Source organism: Chenopodium quinoa, unplaced genomic scaffold, assembly GCF_001683475.1.
Source record: "Chenopodium quinoa cultivar QQ74 unplaced genomic scaffold, ASM168347v1, whole genome shotgun sequence".
Classification (NCBI taxonomy): domain Eukaryota; kingdom Viridiplantae; phylum Streptophyta; class Magnoliopsida; order Caryophyllales; family Amaranthaceae; genus Chenopodium; species Chenopodium quinoa.
The window spans coordinates 206,935-226,007 of record NW_018744537.1 but is presented as its reverse complement, the minus strand read 5'-3'; the positions used below and the strand labels follow the sequence as shown (position 1 = coordinate 226,007).

At 33.7% G+C, this 19,073-nt stretch overlaps 2 protein-coding genes across 3 annotated transcripts; one reads left to right on the top strand and one right to left on the bottom strand.

Annotated features, from left to right (window-relative positions):
* Nucleotides 1–944: 944 nt before the first annotated feature.
* Nucleotides 945–7,195, top strand: LOC110698436 (phosphatidylinositol/phosphatidylcholine transfer protein SFH12-like). Of its 2 annotated transcripts, XM_021875859.1 has the most exons (15): nucleotides 945–1,364; nucleotides 2,186–2,269; nucleotides 2,434–2,695; nucleotides 2,827–2,926; nucleotides 3,355–3,621; nucleotides 3,782–3,859; nucleotides 3,968–4,069; nucleotides 4,170–4,219; nucleotides 4,504–4,603; nucleotides 4,720–4,815; nucleotides 4,933–4,980; nucleotides 5,412–5,541; nucleotides 5,987–6,363; nucleotides 6,723–6,797; nucleotides 6,889–7,195. In XM_021875859.1, the coding sequence occupies exons 2-15, from the start codon at nucleotides 2,203–2,205 to the stop codon at nucleotides 6,898–6,900; spliced, it is 1,764 nt and encodes a 587-aa protein (XP_021731551.1). In that variant the 5' UTR covers nucleotides 945–1,364; nucleotides 2,186–2,202; the 3' UTR covers nucleotides 6,901–7,195. The 2 variants fall into 2 exon arrangements, with proteins under 2 accessions (XP_021731551.1, XP_021731550.1); XM_021875858.1 differs by lacking the exon at nucleotides 945–1,364 and having other exon boundaries at nucleotides 1,485–2,269.
* A 973-nt stretch (nucleotides 7,196–8,168) lies between these two features.
* Nucleotides 8,169–14,754, bottom strand: LOC110698435 (phosphatidylinositol/phosphatidylcholine transfer protein SFH6-like). Its single transcript, XM_021875857.1, has 15 exons — nucleotides 14,348–14,754; nucleotides 14,137–14,223; nucleotides 12,607–12,910; nucleotides 12,422–12,521; nucleotides 12,000–12,266; nucleotides 11,828–11,905; nucleotides 11,636–11,737; nucleotides 11,491–11,540; nucleotides 11,269–11,368; nucleotides 11,014–11,112; nucleotides 10,818–10,931; nucleotides 10,542–10,674; nucleotides 9,641–10,041; nucleotides 8,584–8,658; nucleotides 8,169–8,469 (listed from the first exon to the last, which is right to left on the bottom strand). Exons 2-15 carry the CDS (start codon nucleotides 14,168–14,170, stop codon nucleotides 8,449–8,451), a joined length of 1,878 nt encoding a protein of 625 aa, XP_021731549.1. The 5' UTR covers nucleotides 14,171–14,223; nucleotides 14,348–14,754; the 3' UTR covers nucleotides 8,169–8,448.
* Nucleotides 14,755–19,073: the final 4,319 nt, after the last annotated feature.

Below are 19,073 nucleotides of genomic sequence, written 5' to 3'. Positions count from 1 at the left end.
TAACTACCTTATAATAAATGACTAATTATATAATATGCTTGAATATTTTGTGTTACTATACAAACATTACATGTTGGCCTCAATTTGGCTCTTCCATGCTGTCGGTATCCTGGATTTCTTGTCGCGAATTAATTGCCCACTCTTCTAGTCAAATTGAGAAAGAATCAATTGGAGGTTTGGAAGTGAAATTTTGAAATTACCAACATTGATAATTTATGGATATATGTAGATTTGGTGGAATTTTTGTTTGGAATAAATGTACTTATCAAAGTTTTTGACTTTTCATCTGATAATAATGTCAATCAATTTCTATCTTTTGTCTAAGTTTTACCCACTTGTATTTTACATGGTTTCCAATAATCAATTTTGAGCATTAATATTGATAAATACAATATGATAATGCCTTTTCAAATACGAAATATGTTGGTATTTACCGATAGGGTGTAAACTAAATAGGGACACAAATGCGAAAACAAACATATTTTGGTGATCTTTTAAACTCGCATATTTATCATGCCAATGTTTATAAACGATGCTTTTACATAGACTGGTACTCCATATAATTTTGCATCCTTATCTTAATACCATGCGGTCCATGCCCATTACCTTATGCTTAAGATTATTAATGTTTGAAGGAATAATACTCCATGATTTTCGTATGGCAAAATCATAAGGGATAAAAGAGAATGGCTAGTACCTAGGTAGGTAGTTGGCCACGGTTGGTAAGATTGCGGGCACTTTAACGAGAAGAAGGCAAAGAAACTTCTTAAAAAGACAATTGACAAATATGATCATCATTCTCAACATCAAAAGTATTAACTAACTTTGATTTATTCAAAATCAAAAACTATTAAACCGTAGATATAAGGTCAGCTTGGAGAAACTTATTGCAACTCAAGTTCGGCCAAAGTACAAATATTTCGAGGGAAATGATACGTACAAAATACGTACATGCTCGAAATCAATACTAGCTTAGTTTTCCCATCTGTTAACATTGAAAATGATCATTAATATGGACGGAGTGCCTTGCATTTCTCACTTAGCCGTCTTAGTTCTCCCATCTTTTATTCTTTATTAATTTAATTACTTTTATGCCTTTCTCTTTTTCCTATCTCTTTAATGACTAAATTACAGAAAAGGAATTTACATAAATCTAAGACTATGTCAATGGTGTTATAAAAACATCTGTATCAAATACAATATCAAAAATTATTTTTATTAAAAAAAAAATATATGATTATGCTGTCTTACTATGAGAGTTGTCTCCTAGCCGTTGTGAAGAGCCTAGCAATTCTATAACTCCCTCCAAATTCTCTCTCTTCCCTTCATTTTTTTTTTTGCTGCTAAAAATATTTTGTTTCCAGGTAATAATTTCTTCTTCTTATCCTAATTACATAATTATCTATTTCAAAAAAAAAAAAAAAAAAAAAAAAAAGAAGAAGAAGCAACAATTTTTTGCATTTATTGTTGCTCAATTGAGATAATTCTGCATTAAGTTGGTATATTTCTTCTTGTTAGCTTATGAAATTGTAGATTTTTTTTTGGGGGTGTTATTGAGCTGATAATGATTTTTTCTACAATGTTAAAATCTCCTAAGGGCTTTTGGGTTTTTTTTTTTTTTTTTTTTTTTTTTTTTTTGGGTACGTGTATGGATATGGCGTTGATGTAGACGAGATTGAATGAATGTCATAGAGAGTCACGTAAAGTAGTGATGTAGACGAGATTTAATATTGAATGTCAAGTTGGTTATTTTGTTCAATGAATAACATTACTATTGTGTTGATTTGTTTGATAAATCCTTTTTATATTACTCCATGATTATGTAGTGTAAGTAATTGACCTCTATTATTGAATGTGTTTGATCCATTATAAAAAATTAACTAAGTTATATTTTGGGGTAACAAATTATGATACTGATATCTGAGAGCTGTTGATCTTGATGGTGATTTCACCTTGTGATTTTGTAAAGGTATACTTGAGGTCAGAGTAATCAAATGTGATGAACAAATATATCTTGAAGCTATTTCAAATGATTTGCGCTCTTATGTGTATCAATATCCTACATGATCTTTCACAAATATGTTATATAGATGGAACAAAATAACTGGAAAATCAATCTTATATGGTACTTGTATATATTGGCATCACAATGTGATATGAGTGTTTGATTGTCTATTCTTTGCAGAGTTTTTTCCGCGTTTTATGAGTGTAGAAGCAATGACCATGACCGAAACAATGTCTGGATCTGTTGCGCAGTCCCTTAAACCGGGTAAGTGTTTTTTTTTTTTTTTTTTTTTTTTTTTTTTTCTCTCTTGTTCTCAAGGTGCTTTATTCTGAGTTTCTGACAATTTATGCTTCTGATGAAAATGTAGGCCTTTTGATTGATATGCTATTAAGTTGATCTTATTCGGCTATTTTCGTTACCTTTCTCAGGACTTGAGAAACCTGACATTGATTTCTACGATGATGAGAAGAGAACGAAGCTTGGTTCCTTCAAGAAGGCGGCTTTTAATGTCTCAAGCATGTTTAGAAACTCGCTGACAAAGAAAGGTAGAAGGAACAGCAGGGTCATGTCTTTTGCTTTCGAAGATGAACATGATGCAGAGGAAATGAAGGCAGTAGATGCATTTCGTCAGGCCCTTAGTTTGGAAGAATTGCTGCCTTCAAAGCATGATGATTATCACATGCTGCTTAGGTAACATTTTCCATCTTTATTTTAACTTGATTTCAAAATTGTTCCTAGACATATTATTTCAATTTGTCTGAAATTAGTTTGAATTTTTCTTGGTTTTAATAGTTGATAACAAATAATGTATAATTTGACAGATTCTTGAAGGCCAGGAAGTTTGATATTGAGAAGTCAAAGCAAATGTGGTCTGACATGATCCAATGGAGAAAGGATTTTGGTGCTGACACAATCATGGAGGTATATACTGTATATTCTGAGGAATGATGTTCTTATAATATACAATATGTTTCTGTCAGTTGAATCAAACAGATCAGTTGGGTCATCCGGTTTAGAATCTTTAGATTGATCGATCTAATGTTTTGATTAGATTTTTTTTTTTTTTTTTTGTTTTTTAAATTTTAATAAGCCTTTGTGAATTTCATTCTTCAAATTTGATCGGATTTTGTTCAGGTCAGGTTCTCAGGTTAGATGCAATCTTATGCCTATTTTTAATGGGTTTGAAGAGAATTTTTTAACCTATCTTCAAGATTTTCTGTTTTAGACAAGTTTTCTTCGGTTGGGCTCAGATTGGGTCAGTTTTTGACATGTTTAGTACTCATCTAGTCTCAAGTGATGTAGTGATGTTTTCTAAGTGCCTTGCCATACCTTTCAATTTACCTGTATAGGATTTTGAGTTCAAGGAAGTTGAAGAAGTCAAGCAATACTATCCTCAAGGACACCATGGAGTTGACAAGGAAGGCCGGCCAGTTTACATTGAGAAGTTGGGTCAGGTTGATCCGAATAAGTTGATGCAAGTCACCTCCATGGACCGATATCTTAAATATCACGTCCAAGAGTTTGAGAGGACCTTTATTGATAAGTTTCCAGCTTGTTCGATTGCTGCAAAGAAACACATCGATCAGAGTACCACTATTCTGGATGTTCAAGGAGTGGTATGTATGAGATGAACAGTACCGTAACATAAATTTATAGTTGAAGTGTTATTTCTATTAAAACCCAAGTTAAAATTAAAAGAAATTATATTACTAGCCAGAGGGAGCAAAGCATTAAGACCAGGACCGAAAATTAATCTTTAGTATGTGTGATGTGCAGGGGCTTAAGAACTTCAACAAGGCAGCAAGGGAACTCATCCAGACCCTACAAAAGATAGATGGTGACAACTACCCTGAGGTACAAATTTTCTAGCTTCCATACACAAGTTTTACTAGTTTGCTTATGGTATGATTGGTTGCCAAACTGAGAAACAAGAAAATTTGACATATGTTTCGCTATGCTCAGACCTTGTGCAGGATGTACATCATCAATGCAGGATCTGGTTTCAGGCTGTTGTGGAGCACCGTTAAGTCATTTCTTGATCCTAAGACCACCCAGAAGATTCATGTAAGTACTCAATAAATATCTTAAATATTTCTTCCTGTTCTACTGTACTGTAATTTTTGATTGAGGATTTTAGGCCTAATATTAATTTATTTGTGCAAAGGTCCTGGGCAACAAGTACCAAAGCAAACTGCTTGAGATTATTGATGCCAGGTTACTATTCTTATCTGTTACTGTATTGATTTATACTCCCTCCGTTCCTACATAAAGCATAATAGGTCATATTTATTAGGAATTGTTATTAAGTATTTAACACTAAGTATTGCAAGTGTCAGACTCCAAAATTTTACTTCTCTAACATTAGTTAGAATGAAATAAGTTTACAAAATCCAGAAAGTGACTGTTTGATAGAACGAGAGATGGCTTAAACTACTCTGTATATAGTTGGAGTTGCATCATCTTTATACTAACGAAGCCTCATTTTCATATGATTACAGTGAACTGCCAGAATTTTTGGGCGGTACCTGCACCTGTGCAGAAAAAGGTGGCTGCTTGAAATCTGATAAAGGGCCATGGAATGATCCTGAGATAATGAAGGTTCGATTATAGCAGAAAATCTCTTTACATCATTTCTTCCAGTTGAACTTACATTATCTTTCTTTCACGTGTTAACTGGTTTTTTTTTTTTCTTCCTATTGTTCCGGCTTCTGCAGATGGTTCGTAATGGTGAGGCCAAATGCAACGTAAGGGGTCCCTTCCCAGTGATAGACGAGAAAACCATTGGTGAAGATGAGATGGCAAAACCAAAGGTAGTCTTCTGACTTCTGGGGAATGTACTTATCTCCAAACTGAAAATGTCTTGTAGGGGTATGTAGTCATGTACAGCATATTTACTAACTTCGCTTCTTTGTTTTCATAATGTGAAGGGATGCAACTCATGCGACTCAGATGCTTTCCAGTATTATGCATCCAAAGTAAGTGTCACTATGTCATTCATTGTAATACAGACTTCATAGTATTGTACTCCGTAAGTAGCTAACAGCAGCAAACAGATACTATGCAGAAATTTCTGCAGTGCAGTGATGACTGATAATGAATTATAACTATTTCTTGATGTTAATTCTTCTATATAGTCCGTACCATTCTTTAGACGATAATGAACAGGATCATACTTTCAAACTTACTCCCTCCTTGTATTAGTTGTCACATCCACATTGTCTCAACCTCTAATGATTAAGAGTATATAACACACAGAATGACCTTTACAGTAGTTGTAATTCCCCGTCATTTAATTCAAATGAGGGAATAATAGAAAATAAAAAAAGTATATACTATCACAACATTTAGAAAGGTGACAACTTTGTTTATAGAATCCTAATTTAGTTTTTGTGTCTATTATTTGCAGGAACCTATGTGCAAAGATGCACCTAGTCCCTTCCCATATGACAACTTCATCCCAATAGTAGACAAGGACATGGAAAAATCGTGGAGCAAACCTGTTGATATCAACATGAACAAGCTGGCCATGACCAAAGGTATCGGCATCTCTGCCCTCTTTTGACATGAAATTTTGCAAATGTGTCTCTACTTTAATTAATGGACTTGCACCCAAAGGGAAAGGATTTAAGCCAGGAGCGAAAAGAATTAATGCCTGGCCTTTTCTGAAATATAAACTAGTTGAACTAAAATGTGTACATGACTACTATGTCACGAGACCTACAAATGGTGTAATCTATATGCTTATCTAAGTAGTAAAATAAGTATATAAGTCTACTCACATTATAGAATTTATGTAGTTTCTATTTTGCAACTATGGATTTACTTCACTAGGTGTAGTGGATTTTTTTTGTTGTTGCTTTATTCTGCCTAACAGATGCTTTCTGTAATAGTTGTAGTAAATTAGTAACTGAAGCATGTTTATTTATAGGAGAGTTAAAAGGTTTGCATTCTGTTACTGATCTTTACTTCCTGAAACTGCAGGTTGTTTACCATCAAAGAACAGTTTTGATGGTTCTAATCAGAAATTCAGCAACCATTTAGTCACTGGTCTCATGTCCGTGATGATGGGCATTGTAACGATGATCAGATTGACTCGAAACATGCCCAAGAAGCTCACTGATGCAACCTTATATACTTACTGTGATGAGTCTGCTGTGAAGGACTCACATAAATTGCCTGGACATGCAATCTCTGAGGTTGAGTATTTTGCAATGATGAAGCGCATGGGTGAATTGGAAGGGAAGGTGATTTCCCTTAGTGCAAAACCAGCAATCATGCCTCCCGAAAAAGAGGAAATGCTCAACAATGCAATGAACCGTGTAGAAGTCCTCGAGCAGGAACTTTCCGCAACAAAGAAGGTATTTTATACATCTTAATCATTAAGTTTAAATCCTAGATAGTTTTCTGAGCTTAAGACTGAAATATTGACAAAAATTCACCTGCAGTTGTTTCTGAAAAATATCCTAGGCTAAGAACAAGAATTCATTCCTGTATAAATTGTCTAGCAACCTTAAGGCATCTAACAAGAGCAACATATCAAAAGTGTCCTTAATTCAAGCCAAGCTGGAGTTAATCATATATCTAGAATTAGTCACCTAATTAATCAGGCAAATAAACTGTTTCTGACAAGTATCATAAGTTTGATAAACTAATACATAGAATTTGGAGAGGTTTTTTATATGAAAAATCAAATTGTGACAAAAATGACCTGTTGCAGCTTCTTGAGGAATCAATGCAAAGACAGGGAGAGCTGTTAGCATTCCTCGAAAAGAAGAAAAAGAAGAAGAAGATGGTATGCATTTGTATTCATTTCATTTTTGTTATAACTTCCTTGCAGCACAATTTGGAGTTACTGATTTCTTCTCCTTATGTTGCACCTGCAGTTCCTTTTTTGAGCACATCAGTTCTTCTGGTCAGAGATAGTAGAAGTGAGTTGTCTGTAAACTGTCCGCTGCCTTGCTGTAATATTAAGAGTCGAAGAGTCTCTAACCTGGAGGCGATTGCGAGTTATATCCCCCGCTATCCCCCTCGATGTTTGCCTGTTGCTTTGTATATGACTAATATACTATCACCAAAGTTATCTATCTTATATTTTTTCTTTGATATTACTTCTGAAAAGTTTGTACATCGTAAAAATGACTTCAGCGGACACTTGTACTCAATGAGACTATGACCCCTTGTGTTTTGTGACTTTTGGTGGATAAGAAACTGGACTATGCAGTTCAGTTTCTCATCATGTTGGCTGTGCCACAATTTACAGGGAAACGATTACTTAATTAAGACAATACCTACTAAAATAGAAAGGGCTTGTCATTACGGACCAATTAGCGCAGAACCCTCAACCCTATAATCCCTCATCGGCCACTTATTGTACTCCCTAAATCAATCGGCCGCTAACTGTACTCCCTAAACTCAATTGGCCACAGCTGATAGCTCAAAGAGGATCATTGCCTCATATGTCCTTTCTCCAGTCATCTTGGATTTGTGTTTTTTTATTTTTTATTTCTCTATGCCAATGTATTGTTTTTCTTTTTGATGTGTTTTATTGTGAACGTCGTCGAAATTAAATAAAGGCCTGATGTTTTGGAACTTCTAACAGATACATGTAAGCAAATAATACTAATTTCTTGCAGCCTGAAACATATTACAAGATTAGCTACAACGCCTTATTTTCCAAAATTATTCAGTGATTCAGTCCGTCAAACAACTTGCATTATGTTACTAACAAAATTGTTCATTGGTTCTGTGGTGCATTACTGCATACACTTCTCCCCTCAGGTTTTCTGCACAACTGCCTGATAAAGTCAGTAACATTTGCTAATGAGCGTTTTCGAACATCTTTAATAGGGTAGCAATATGCAAACGCAACGCAAGTTTGGCTATCATGGCTGAAATTTTATCAAATTTTAAATTTCCATTCAACACTGTTGAAGCCTATTGTTCCAATCATTGAACTAAAAAAGCAAATATTTAGCTTCATATCAAGAATGTTCCCTATTAATTTATTTTTTTGGTGGCATCATTTGATTATTATAAAGGATAACCCAACTTTTATTTTAGCAGGGAGAATGCGTAAACCCAGATCAAACAATAAAAATCTTGAGGGTTTATGGATAATAACATGAAAACTAAAAAGTCATCTAACCGGAGAGACATAGCAACGATATTGGAGATTCGATGGATTGTATTTAAAACGAAATAAACACACGCAAGTTTTCAGAAAACATTATGTAATTCTTTTTCAACCCTCCGCTTAGTTGGAACTGGGGCTGTGAAGTCTACATACACATTTTCTGCATCTCTTTACATCGTTGCGGGCAGTAGCTCGTTTTGTCAAATATGAAGTAGATATAGTTTTACATATAGAAAAGGTAAGGTTAAGAAAATGTCTCAGCTCTTGTTATCATCAACGTTCCCGTTTCATCTTCTTTCAATGCTTCCGCTCACCAGCAAAACTTTTTCTTCTGCACCCAATGTAAAATAGAGGCGATAACAGTAAGAACACAGGCCTCGATTAATAGATACAGCAGTTTCAGTAAACTAGTCAAATGAATAATTATATATAGTCGGTGCTTTACCTGGTACTTGGCTGCTTCTTGACGATCAATATAAGCAAGCAGCTCCTCTTGCCTCATTAGAGCTTCATGTAGAGCCTGTAAATAAGGAGACTTAGAACCCTATATGTAAACCATGGAACTGCAGAACATTTTAAAGTTTGTAAAAGCACATGTGAATTTTCAAGTTACTCGAAGAGTCGCAGCGCATAAAAAATCAAGAAACCATATAGGCATATTCACTGTATTTCCTACTTTTTCACAACTACAGTATATGGACACCCTTTTCTTAATTGCAGGAAATTGCAGCTACTACAAGACTTGGGATAATTTTCAATTTCCAGCGAAATCCCATTTCAGTTAACAATATTGTCCGCACCTAGAAAATCAAATATTGTATCATTGATCCATTGCAGTGACAAACAGTTTGCAGGATAAGAGACGTCCATGGAAGAAATATCAAATACTACGTAAACTGGAAAATCTAGCCTAGATGGACTCCACTTATCACACGGTCCACACATTACAAATTGTACCATGTATGTCAGCTATAGTATCCAAGATTATTGACCGAGCAAGGAAAATTAGGTATGACTTTGCATTCACCAATATCATAATCCTTAATCAATAACAAAACTGGCACCAACACAAGGATCAAACAAATACAGTTTTATTTAAACAATTATGCATTTCACCTAATGTTAGGTATGACAACATAAGCTATAGCATTAAGAATGGCCATAACAGTGACTTGGCAAATAAAAAAAAACATCATGAGGCAGGTCAAATCTACAACTTGTACTCCATTGTGCTGCATGATTTTAAAGCAACTTGGCATTGATGAAAAAATTGACAAAAGGATATTGACAAACAATGTAAAATAGACACATTACACTGGGGAAAATTACGATGAAAGAACCATAATTTTTTTGCTCAAAAGGACAACACGGTCCAATCTTTAAGAAAACAGCATACATCATTCTCAATGCAATCATCAACAAGCAATGGATTTCATGTGCTATGCAAATCATATGTAACCCTTTACTGTCAGACGGCAGAATATCAAATTAAGCAGCCTTACCTTTTTAGTAGCAATTAACTCTGCCTCCAATGCATCCACGCGACATACAGCAGCATTCAACAATTCTTCCTTCTCATATGGCATTTCAGAAGGCTTTGATTGAAGTGTACCAACTTTTTCCTCAAGCTCACCCAGCCTCTTCAGTACATTGGACATCAGATCAGTTTCAGTGAATGCTGGAGGCGGAGAAGGGGGACGAGATTCCTGTGGAACTGTATCTAAGGTGACGTCTTTGATACTAAGCTCATCAATAGGAGATGCATCAGGTAACTTTTTAGTCACACGACCAGCCAATGAGCGGAAAATTGTGAGCAAAGTCATGAAGAAAGCCACAATAACCATCATCACACGATCTCGGATTCCTTTTGGAGTCTTCTTTGCATCCGCCAATGGAAGTGTCGCTGCATTGAACACAAGAATTGTTCTGTCAGGACTTAACTTTTACAAGAATATATTACAAGATAAACCAAATGCCAACATTTAATATCACATTATATTAGCTGATAACTTTTCCATGACCACGGCTTTTTCCACATACTTATACTAAAGAGTTTTTTAAAGATGTACTCTATTAGCAAACAATGCAAAACTCTGAAGCAGCAGGATGATCAAAAAACAGGATTTTATTATCATACCAAGCCTGAAGAGTCAAAAGTTTAACAGGTAATAAGTTACCGGCAGCTGTGGCAGGGGAAATTATGTGGATATCATGATGGTAATGCTTCAAAAGAGGAAGCTGATTGAAAACAACGAATTTAGTATGGGGCACCAACATAGTATGGCCAAAATGAACCTCAAAGCAGCAAATCAATCTACACATCAGAGTTACTGGGAAATTTACGCGCAGTGATAAACGTTACATAGATGAAATACAACTGCTATCTTGAGCAAATGTGCTGACCTTTAGAAGAAAAAGATCTCTGAATGGATGATTGCTTCTTCCAGCCAGCATCAACAGGCTTGTCCACCATGGGTACATATTCATCATAGCCCGAATAACTACCAGCATAGGCTGTCTTTCCAGTTACCTTGACCTATATGGTCACAACAGCAAAAGAAATGGATATTTTATCAAGTAAATTTAACAAGTCCATAACAAAGTATAAAAAGTGACTTCATCTGATACTAAAAGTGCAATTTAGACTATTACAAAGATTAGAATTTGTATAAAGTTTACCTCTTCACGAACAGGAGTCAACCTCAGATGTGAATAATTCACTGCTGCCTTAGGTGAAGCAATATCTTCAGCTTCAGATCCCGACTCAGCAGTAGATGTATCACTTCCTTTTAACTGTTTAAAAGTAAGTCATATATTGAAACCAAAAGCTCAAAAATTGGAAATTTCATTCATTTTAAGACATAAACAGCCATACCATTGGAAACTGAGGCTTAGCATAAGCAAGAACCTTTCCATCACTGCTCGACACTTTAAAAATTTGCCTTGCACGCCGTGGCTCCCCATTAAGAACCATCTGCAAAAGAGTGAAATTGCATGCCATAATTATTTCTAAAGAAAATAAATGAATGCAACCTCTCAAGGGATTCAATTGCAATCTAAGCCAGTTGAAACTGTTGTCATCTCAGCAAAAACAGATACAGAAAAGGAATTTATAAGAGAAAAAACACACCTTTAATATCTCAGGAGTTCTCCAAGGTCCCTTGTCAGAGAGCATACATCCCCCTTGCTCAGCACAAGTGCAAGTGCCTCCAAGAAAATCTGGTAACTCACTGCATATGGTAGTAACAAAGTTGAGAGAAAATTACAGCCAAATAACATATCATGTGCACCGCAGCGACAGAAGGTCTATATTATTCAATTAAAAATATGCTTCAAGATAAGACCACATTACCTGGCGTCAATTACTTCAAGTAATTTGCTCTGGAATTTGGTGCCAAGAACCTATGAAAACAAAATGTCATCAAACCAACCAATAAGGCCTCCTACCCAAAGAACGTATCGATATAAGTAGCTAAAAAGAATCTGTTTATTCATACATGAATCTTTGAGGTGGTTTTTGGATCTATGAAAGACTTCACAGTACTCCACAGAAGCCTAAATCCTGGACCAGCATTAACAATGAACATCTGGTAAAGGGTCTGCAAAAGTAAACCACTACAGTTATGGTCACTTCTAAATTTTTAATCTAGTAAATACATTATTCCCCTCGAAAAAACAATGGAACAAACCTCAGGATAATTGTCACCATCAATCTTCTGCAGACGTGTTACAAGTTCCCTAGCAGACTTTGTGAAATTTTTTAAACCCTGAATTCATTTAAACAAAAAAAACGTATAGCTTAGACACGTATATACAAATTGTAACATTTAAAGAAAAAGCATGTAAATACAGACAACATACCACGCCCTGAACATCTAAGATAGTAGTGCTTGAATCTATGTGTCGTTTTGCAGCAATGGTGCACGCCGGGAACTTAATTGAGAAGGCTTTCTCAAATTCACGGACATGATATTTTATGTAACGATCCATCGTAGTTACTTGCATAAGTTTGTTTGGATCAACTTTTCCTAATCTTTCAATGTAAATAGGTCTACCTTCTTTGTCCACGCCATGATAGCCATGGGGATAATACTTCAAGACTTCATCTATCTCTTTAAACTCAAATTCCTGGAAACATCAGATAAAATTGTCAAACATAACTGAAATAATCAGAAATTTATAATAGGGTGAGCAAATATGGCATGCTTACAGACAATATACCATCAGAAAGAATAATGGGTTAATATAAAAAATAATCATCAACGATAGCCAAGAGCTATTACCTGCACAATATTATCAACACCAAACTCTTTCCTCCACTGAATCATATCAGCCCACATACTTCTTGCTTTTTCAATGTCAAATTTCCTTGCTTTAAGGAACCTGCACAGAAAGATAAACATATTTTTACCTCTGCAAAGTTGATAAGCAAAATGACGATCAAGAAAACATAAGACAGATAGCTCACCTCAACATCATATGATAATCATCATGTTTATCAGGTAAAAGTTCTTCCAATACCAACGCTTGTCGAAATGCATCAACAGCCCGCAACTCTTCTACATCACGGATATCTTCTATAGAAACCGAACTGACACGTCCATCACTTTTTCTTCTGCTGCTCTTTTTCTTAAGAGAATGTTTTAATTTGGTTGATGCGTTTATTGCTTTCTTCTTCAAGGACCAATTTCTTGACCTCCTCTCATCCTCTGAATTCTCAAAATCAGATTTTCTTTCCCTTCTCTCATCACTTCCAGAGATTCCCTCAAAACCTGCAATAAATTAAATAATGTCAAGGGGAGGTATAAGAGTAATGCAAATAATCAACAAAGCAAACGAATGCATTTGGCCATATTTATTATAACTCCCATTCCTCTTTTTTTTTATTATTCCATATTTATTATTTTCGAGAGGATGCACCCCCCAATCCCCAATCATATTTGTACTCGAGTTCCGTTAGACAAACTTGTATTTGATGGATGATTGAATCTAGCTTTTTGTCGACAACTTAAGTATTTACTATTTAGCATTGAGCTAAATTAAAAGCAAATCATATGATTCATATCTCCTCTTCCCTTCCCTTATCATCTTTGTAATCCAGATGAGAGTTCCACGTCTCTCCCCCCCCCCCCCCCTCTCTTTTTTCTCCATCCTCCCCTTCCCTTCCTTACCCTTTCCTCCCCTTCCACTCTAAATCACTATCCAAACAAGCTAAAGAAGAAAAGTATTTAACAGTCATCAAGAAACGCTTTGATCACTGCCCTTGTAAAAGCTAAAAAGCTCCATAAGACCAAGGGATAAGGTAAGGAGTACGATAACAAAGACGTGGGGAGAAATCCTTAGCAAATCCTTAAAGTTTCACCCTATCACTCATCAGGTTTCCCATAACTAATTCGAGAACTCCCGGATTCTGCCTTCTTCACCTCAATATTATACCACAACTTCAAAATTACTGCCCAGCTACAGTAAAAAACAAATGCTATCAAATCCCAAGCCACCTGTTAAACTCAACAACATAACTTCCTAGACCCAAGTCATTTACATCAAACTTCACAGCTTCGGTTTATTTTAATCAACTGCTAACCTAAAATCTAACTCTGCAATTCAACATACATTTCTCCTCGTAGTTCATAGTGTTGTCATTGACATTGTTACAACAATGTGACGCGTCTTTACCAGCTACCCTTTCTTCCCCAACCACTACCACCAAAAATTTACAGAAAATTAATAAATTAATTAATAATTCCAAAAAATCCACAAATTATCTACAAATTATTAAATAAATTAAAAAGAAATCCTAGGATTCTGATTTTGAGAAAACCCCTAAACTGACTAAATAATAAATTAGCTAGAAATTCAAATTGAGAGAAATTACGGAACAAAAAGAAAACCCTAAAATTTAAGCTAAAGATAATTAAACCCAAATAGAAATTTTACAAAAAAAATTTAAATAAATCCAAATAAATTATACAAGGAATTGAAAATTAGAAAAACTCACAAGGGCGAGCAAATCGATCAAGAGGTCCCGACATTTCTCAGAAATTTCCGATCAATTATTTTACGAGCAAATTTGCATCACCGGAGCCTGCATTTCGAAGAAAAAAACCCTAAAATCATCAATCCCCCAAACCCTAACTAATTCAAACAAAAATGATTTTAAAAAAAAAAAATCAAAGCCGAAAAAGCAAAAGAATTCAAAAACCTTATACCTCAAAAACCCAGATCACAGAAAAAGGGTGAGAAATTTCGAGTAACCTGAATTGTCGGTGCTAAATTGCTAATTTAAGGAGGAGAGAGAAAGCTGAGAAGAAATTGAAAGATTCCAAAATTTAAGGGAGCTGAAATTTTCAGAATTCGAAACGATAATTTTTCCAAAATTATACCAAAAACTATGACAAATTGACAATGATGATGATGATCTTAGGTTAAAAGGATATGGTCAATGAAATTTGAATTAATTTTTTTTGTAAGAAAATTATGATTATGATAATTTTTTGGAATTAAATTCTTCCGATTTTGGTACTCTGGTAAAATTCTGATTCTCCCGAATTTGACGGCGATTTTGGAGAGAGAAAAAGAGGAGAGAGAAAAAGGGAAGAGAAAGAGTAATTTGAAGAGAGAGAAAATTAGAAAAAAGAAGGGTAGATGAACTGTGATTGGAAGGTAGTGTTGAGGTGGGACCCACTTGGTGTGGGGCCAATTTGTTTTAAGTTGACACGTGGCGGTATGGTTGGAAGGTGGAGCGGAGACGAAAGGGAGGGATGGTATTATGCTGTTTGCCTAAGCTCGGCTTTTAGCAGAATGCTTTGGCTTCGTCTTTTGGTCTCGTTGGTTAGAACAAAATAAATATCGCAGCGAGATAAATATTGGAAATTTGGAATTTCGATTATATACTCGGGTTTAATAAGTTTATGGATATTTTTTGGTCTTTGTATAATTGTGTTATTATCTAACTAAATGTGAGGGGATACCTTAAATTTGTAGGGGAGACTATTGTGAGAATTAATAAATCAATACAGTACAATTTAATTTAAAATTGAGTAGCTATGAGCCTATGAGGAGAGATGTTGTTTTAATTTGACTAATTGTAATTAAGAAATGGGTTTTGCTTGGTGGGGAGAAATTATTATTAGTCAAAGAGAAATACAATAATGATGAAAAAGTGAAAAGAATGTTCAATTTGATGTTGAAACAATATATATATATTATTTGAATTGTTGGCAATAATTTGTTAGAATGAAATACTAAATACATATTAGTTGTAAGAATTGATCAAATGTCAATCAATTATTATTTTAAATTGATTTGTTATGAGAAGAAAGATATATAAGTGACTTTTTTGTGATTGTGAAATGGATGGTACCTATTTTTGTACGGTGTGGAGAGAAAGTGAGAAACACTTGGTAAAAACAAAAAAAAAATAAAATAAAAAAAAAAAAAAAAAAAAAAAAAAAAAAATACTTGATGCCTTGTAGTTTAGATCCATATGATCAGTTGATCAAATATACATGATACCGTGCCTCAAAAAAAAAATATACATGATACCATTTTACAAAGTGAAGTTTCAGATAATAGTTTGCATACCTTTTTTTTTTTTTTTTTTTTTTTTGTTTTTCCATTTATTTGTCTCATAAATCATAATACTACTTATATTGATCATCAATGCCTTTTTAAGTGCATGGTCCTATGGACTCCTATAAATTGTCTCATTTTTTAACCTTTTCTTTGTTTGGATCACTACTATTCTTTGTGCATGTATAAGATTTCCAAACTAATATAGGGGTTGATGAATTGAATTAATTTCTAAACAAAATAGGAATTTAGATTTTTGAGGGAAAAAAATGCGAATAAATATCAATTTGTGATTGGTATGGTTATCAAATTGGTTATCGAGTGTGATTTTGGATCAATAACCTTATTTTTTTTTACGAGATAACCTAATCTGAAGCATATCAATTATGGGGTAGTATTCTATTTTCTCTATTGGCTTTTTATATAGTTAAGACATACAACTCTTATAGTATGTTAACAAGCATTGTGTACTCATAGTGTTTTACACATATACTCCGTATTATATCATTCGTTTTAAAATAATCACACCATTTTGACTTTGTATTTGTCAACACATCTTTGACCATTGATATATATTATCAATCTACTATTTGTTAAACTTATATAAAAAAAAAAGAGGACCGATTTATTAAAAATGTATAGAGTGATTAAACTTATAAGAAAACAATTTATTAGCAATTTACATAATGATATTGGGTTTCCTATGTTAGTTAAGTTCATAGAAAAAATACGGTAAAAATTTACAAGGGGAAAAAAAAAAAAAAAAAAGGGGATACTGCCCGAAATCAATAGGATACAGTTATTTTAAAGCACAAATACTTGTAGTATTCACTTCATTTACTTGTATATAGTTGTACTTCGTATTAATTAGCACATGATGTGTTATGTGTCTCCAACCCTTCATATAAGGTGGGACACTGAGAAACATCATGTTGTAATAACTCTGTTTAAGTCTATGAAACTTGAATATTATTGAAGTATTTTTTTTTTTTGGGGGGAAAACGTTATATATAGCCCTTAGGAAGTTAGAAATGGAAAAAACATATGAAAATATAATATTATTTACACTGATTTGCGCGTAATTTTGTCATAAATTTCTAAATTAATACGGAGTACCAAATATGGAAAGTTATTAAATGCTTATCCATAGCCGTAAGGGCTAAATATAGCAATTAATCCCAAAATCTTGTGATTGTGACAAATACTTGGTAATTCACTAATTCTTACCATAATGTATTACAATGCTTCATTCTTGCACTGTAGTAGCTAACAAGAGGCTATTTTTGCCAACAAGGCACAAGGAGGGTCCGTAAAAGATATTGTTTAAGCAAACATATAATTCTACTCAATAATTTGAATGTAAAACAATATATACCGTAATACAAAAATTGGGTGTTAAAAACTTAAAATGTAGTTGTCGATCCATGTATTTCCTTGCGCGTACAGCATGGTCAACTAGGAGATAAGCTGTAGAAGACCTTTTTAAAAAAGAAAACCTTACTACAAACTCCATGTTCATTGTTCCCCGTCTTTTACAAACTTTTTTTACTCTTGGATAAAGTTTCGGTGCTCATCTATCGACATATTTCGGTGTCGGCATTGTCCCTTAAATCTGTAATTGTTGCAGGAAGTAAATTAGGCCCTGTTTATTCCGCTAAACTGAAATTAATTTTATTGAATTTAAATTATTTTTGCTAAACTTTAAATTATTTTTATTAAACTGAAATTAATTTTGTTGAACTGAAATAATTTTTTACCGATTCTCTATTATATTTCTTCTTTAAAGTTACTGATTTTTACTAAACTGAAATTATTTTTACTGAATTGAAATTAATTTACTGAACTGAACCTATTATTGCTGGACTGAACTTTTTTTACTAAATTGAAATTATTTTTACTAAATATTTTTTTTAAAGGTGAACTGAACAGGGTCTTACTCATAAGAACTTTAACTTCAACTTATTTTAAAAAATCTTATTACGTTTTTATCTTTTTAACTTCTACAGAATATTCGTATAGAAGTATATAACATATATAAGGTCATAAATTTAAACTTTTGACTACTTATTATTAAATATTTTAAGTGCACTAACAAAAAAAATATGAAAATTATTTGGCAAGGAGTACGTAAAGGACCATAAAATCTCATTTTATGATGTTTTTACCTAGTGTCAATCTCTTGCTGCTAAATAAGAGATGATATAAGTTGTTAGTCTAATCAATGAAAATCAAATAAGATTAATTAGGCTAGACCATAGCATAGATTATATTACACTCACACGCTATGAAGCTAGTCTAGTTGATAAAGTAATCAGTAATTTTTCTATATTATGGGTGACTAATTTTAATTAAGGAATATCGTCTTGAAGCTCAAAATATCATTTTTCATAGTGTACAAAAATCCACAAATATTGTAGATTGAACAAGATTTGGATAATGAGTATTGGATACTAATGTAACCCTTCATCTCTAAAAGATTGACATGTATTCTAAAAAGAGCGTCTTTAAAAGATTGTCCCATACCTTTTTCAGTTATTGGCAAATCTTCTCACGTACAATCCAATAACCACGTACTTGCTCTCTTTATCTATTTTCTCATTAATACTTGCGCTCACCTATGTATGCAAATTTACTTTAATTTTTTTCTTACATTTGGGGCAATGTTGTAGGGATAGATGGTGGGAATATCACTTTAGATAATTTATTTTACCACAAATAGAGATTAGTGATAGTGAAATTCAAACCAACTTCACATTTTAAAATTTTCACTTTATTTAATGGTCTGTGAGTAAAACCATCAATTCGAGTCAACGGGTCAGTTTAGGCCGTTTGGGTCAAGTTTTTAGGATCATTACAAAATAAATGGGTCAAATTGGGTCGAGTTCAAATCATTTTAAATTGCGTCGGGTTTTCTCTCAGTAACTCGGGTTTGGAATCAGGTTGGGTTGAGCCAAGTTATTAAGTCGGGTTAGGAATTAACAGTTCTATGTGAGTAATGAATTGTCTATTCATTAGAAAGGATAAATATAGTAATGTCCAAAATACTTCCGAGTTTAATAAAATACTCGTATTAGTAACCGAATCCAATAAAATACTCGTAATGGGGAATGTAACAGCCCGGCAGTTGCGCAAATCAACAAAATAAATCTCGAGTTTCATGTATTGTCAACCAAAAACAGGCTTTAAATAATAAAGTTAAGTGAAAAATAATTTAAGCATGGCATTGCATGTTTTCATAATAGTAGAAGTAAGCACGCAACACTAAGGAAACAACTCGAAACCATAATGATCAGTTAGACAATAAGAGTACTTTACGTGCATGCAAAGATTTTTTTTAATCTTTCTTCTTTTTTTTCCTTTTCC

Bases quoted from the DNA above. Each gene is read 5' to 3' on its own strand.
- LOC110698435 (XM_021875857.1), bottom strand. From the start codon at position 14,170: ATGTCGGGACCTCTTGATCGATTTGCTCGCCCTT. The intron at 12,522-12,606 runs GTGAGCTATCTG...CTTTCTGTGCAG, and splicing joins GATTATCATATGATGTTGAG to GTTCCTTAAAGCAAGGAAAT. The intron at 10,932-11,013 runs GTATGGCTGTTT...ACTTTTAAACAG, and splicing joins CTAAGCCTCAGTTTCCAATG to TTAAAAGGAAGTGATACATC.
- LOC110698436 (XM_021875859.1), top strand. From the start codon at position 2,203: ATGAGTGTAGAAGCAATGACCATGACCGAAACAATGTCTGGATCTGTT. The intron at 4,816-4,932 runs GTAGTCTTCTGA...CATAATGTGAAG, and splicing joins ATGAGATGGCAAAACCAAAG to GGATGCAACTCATGCGACTC. The intron at 6,364-6,722 runs GTATTTTATACA...GACCTGTTGCAG, and splicing joins AACTTTCCGCAACAAAGAAG to CTTCTTGAGGAATCAATGCA.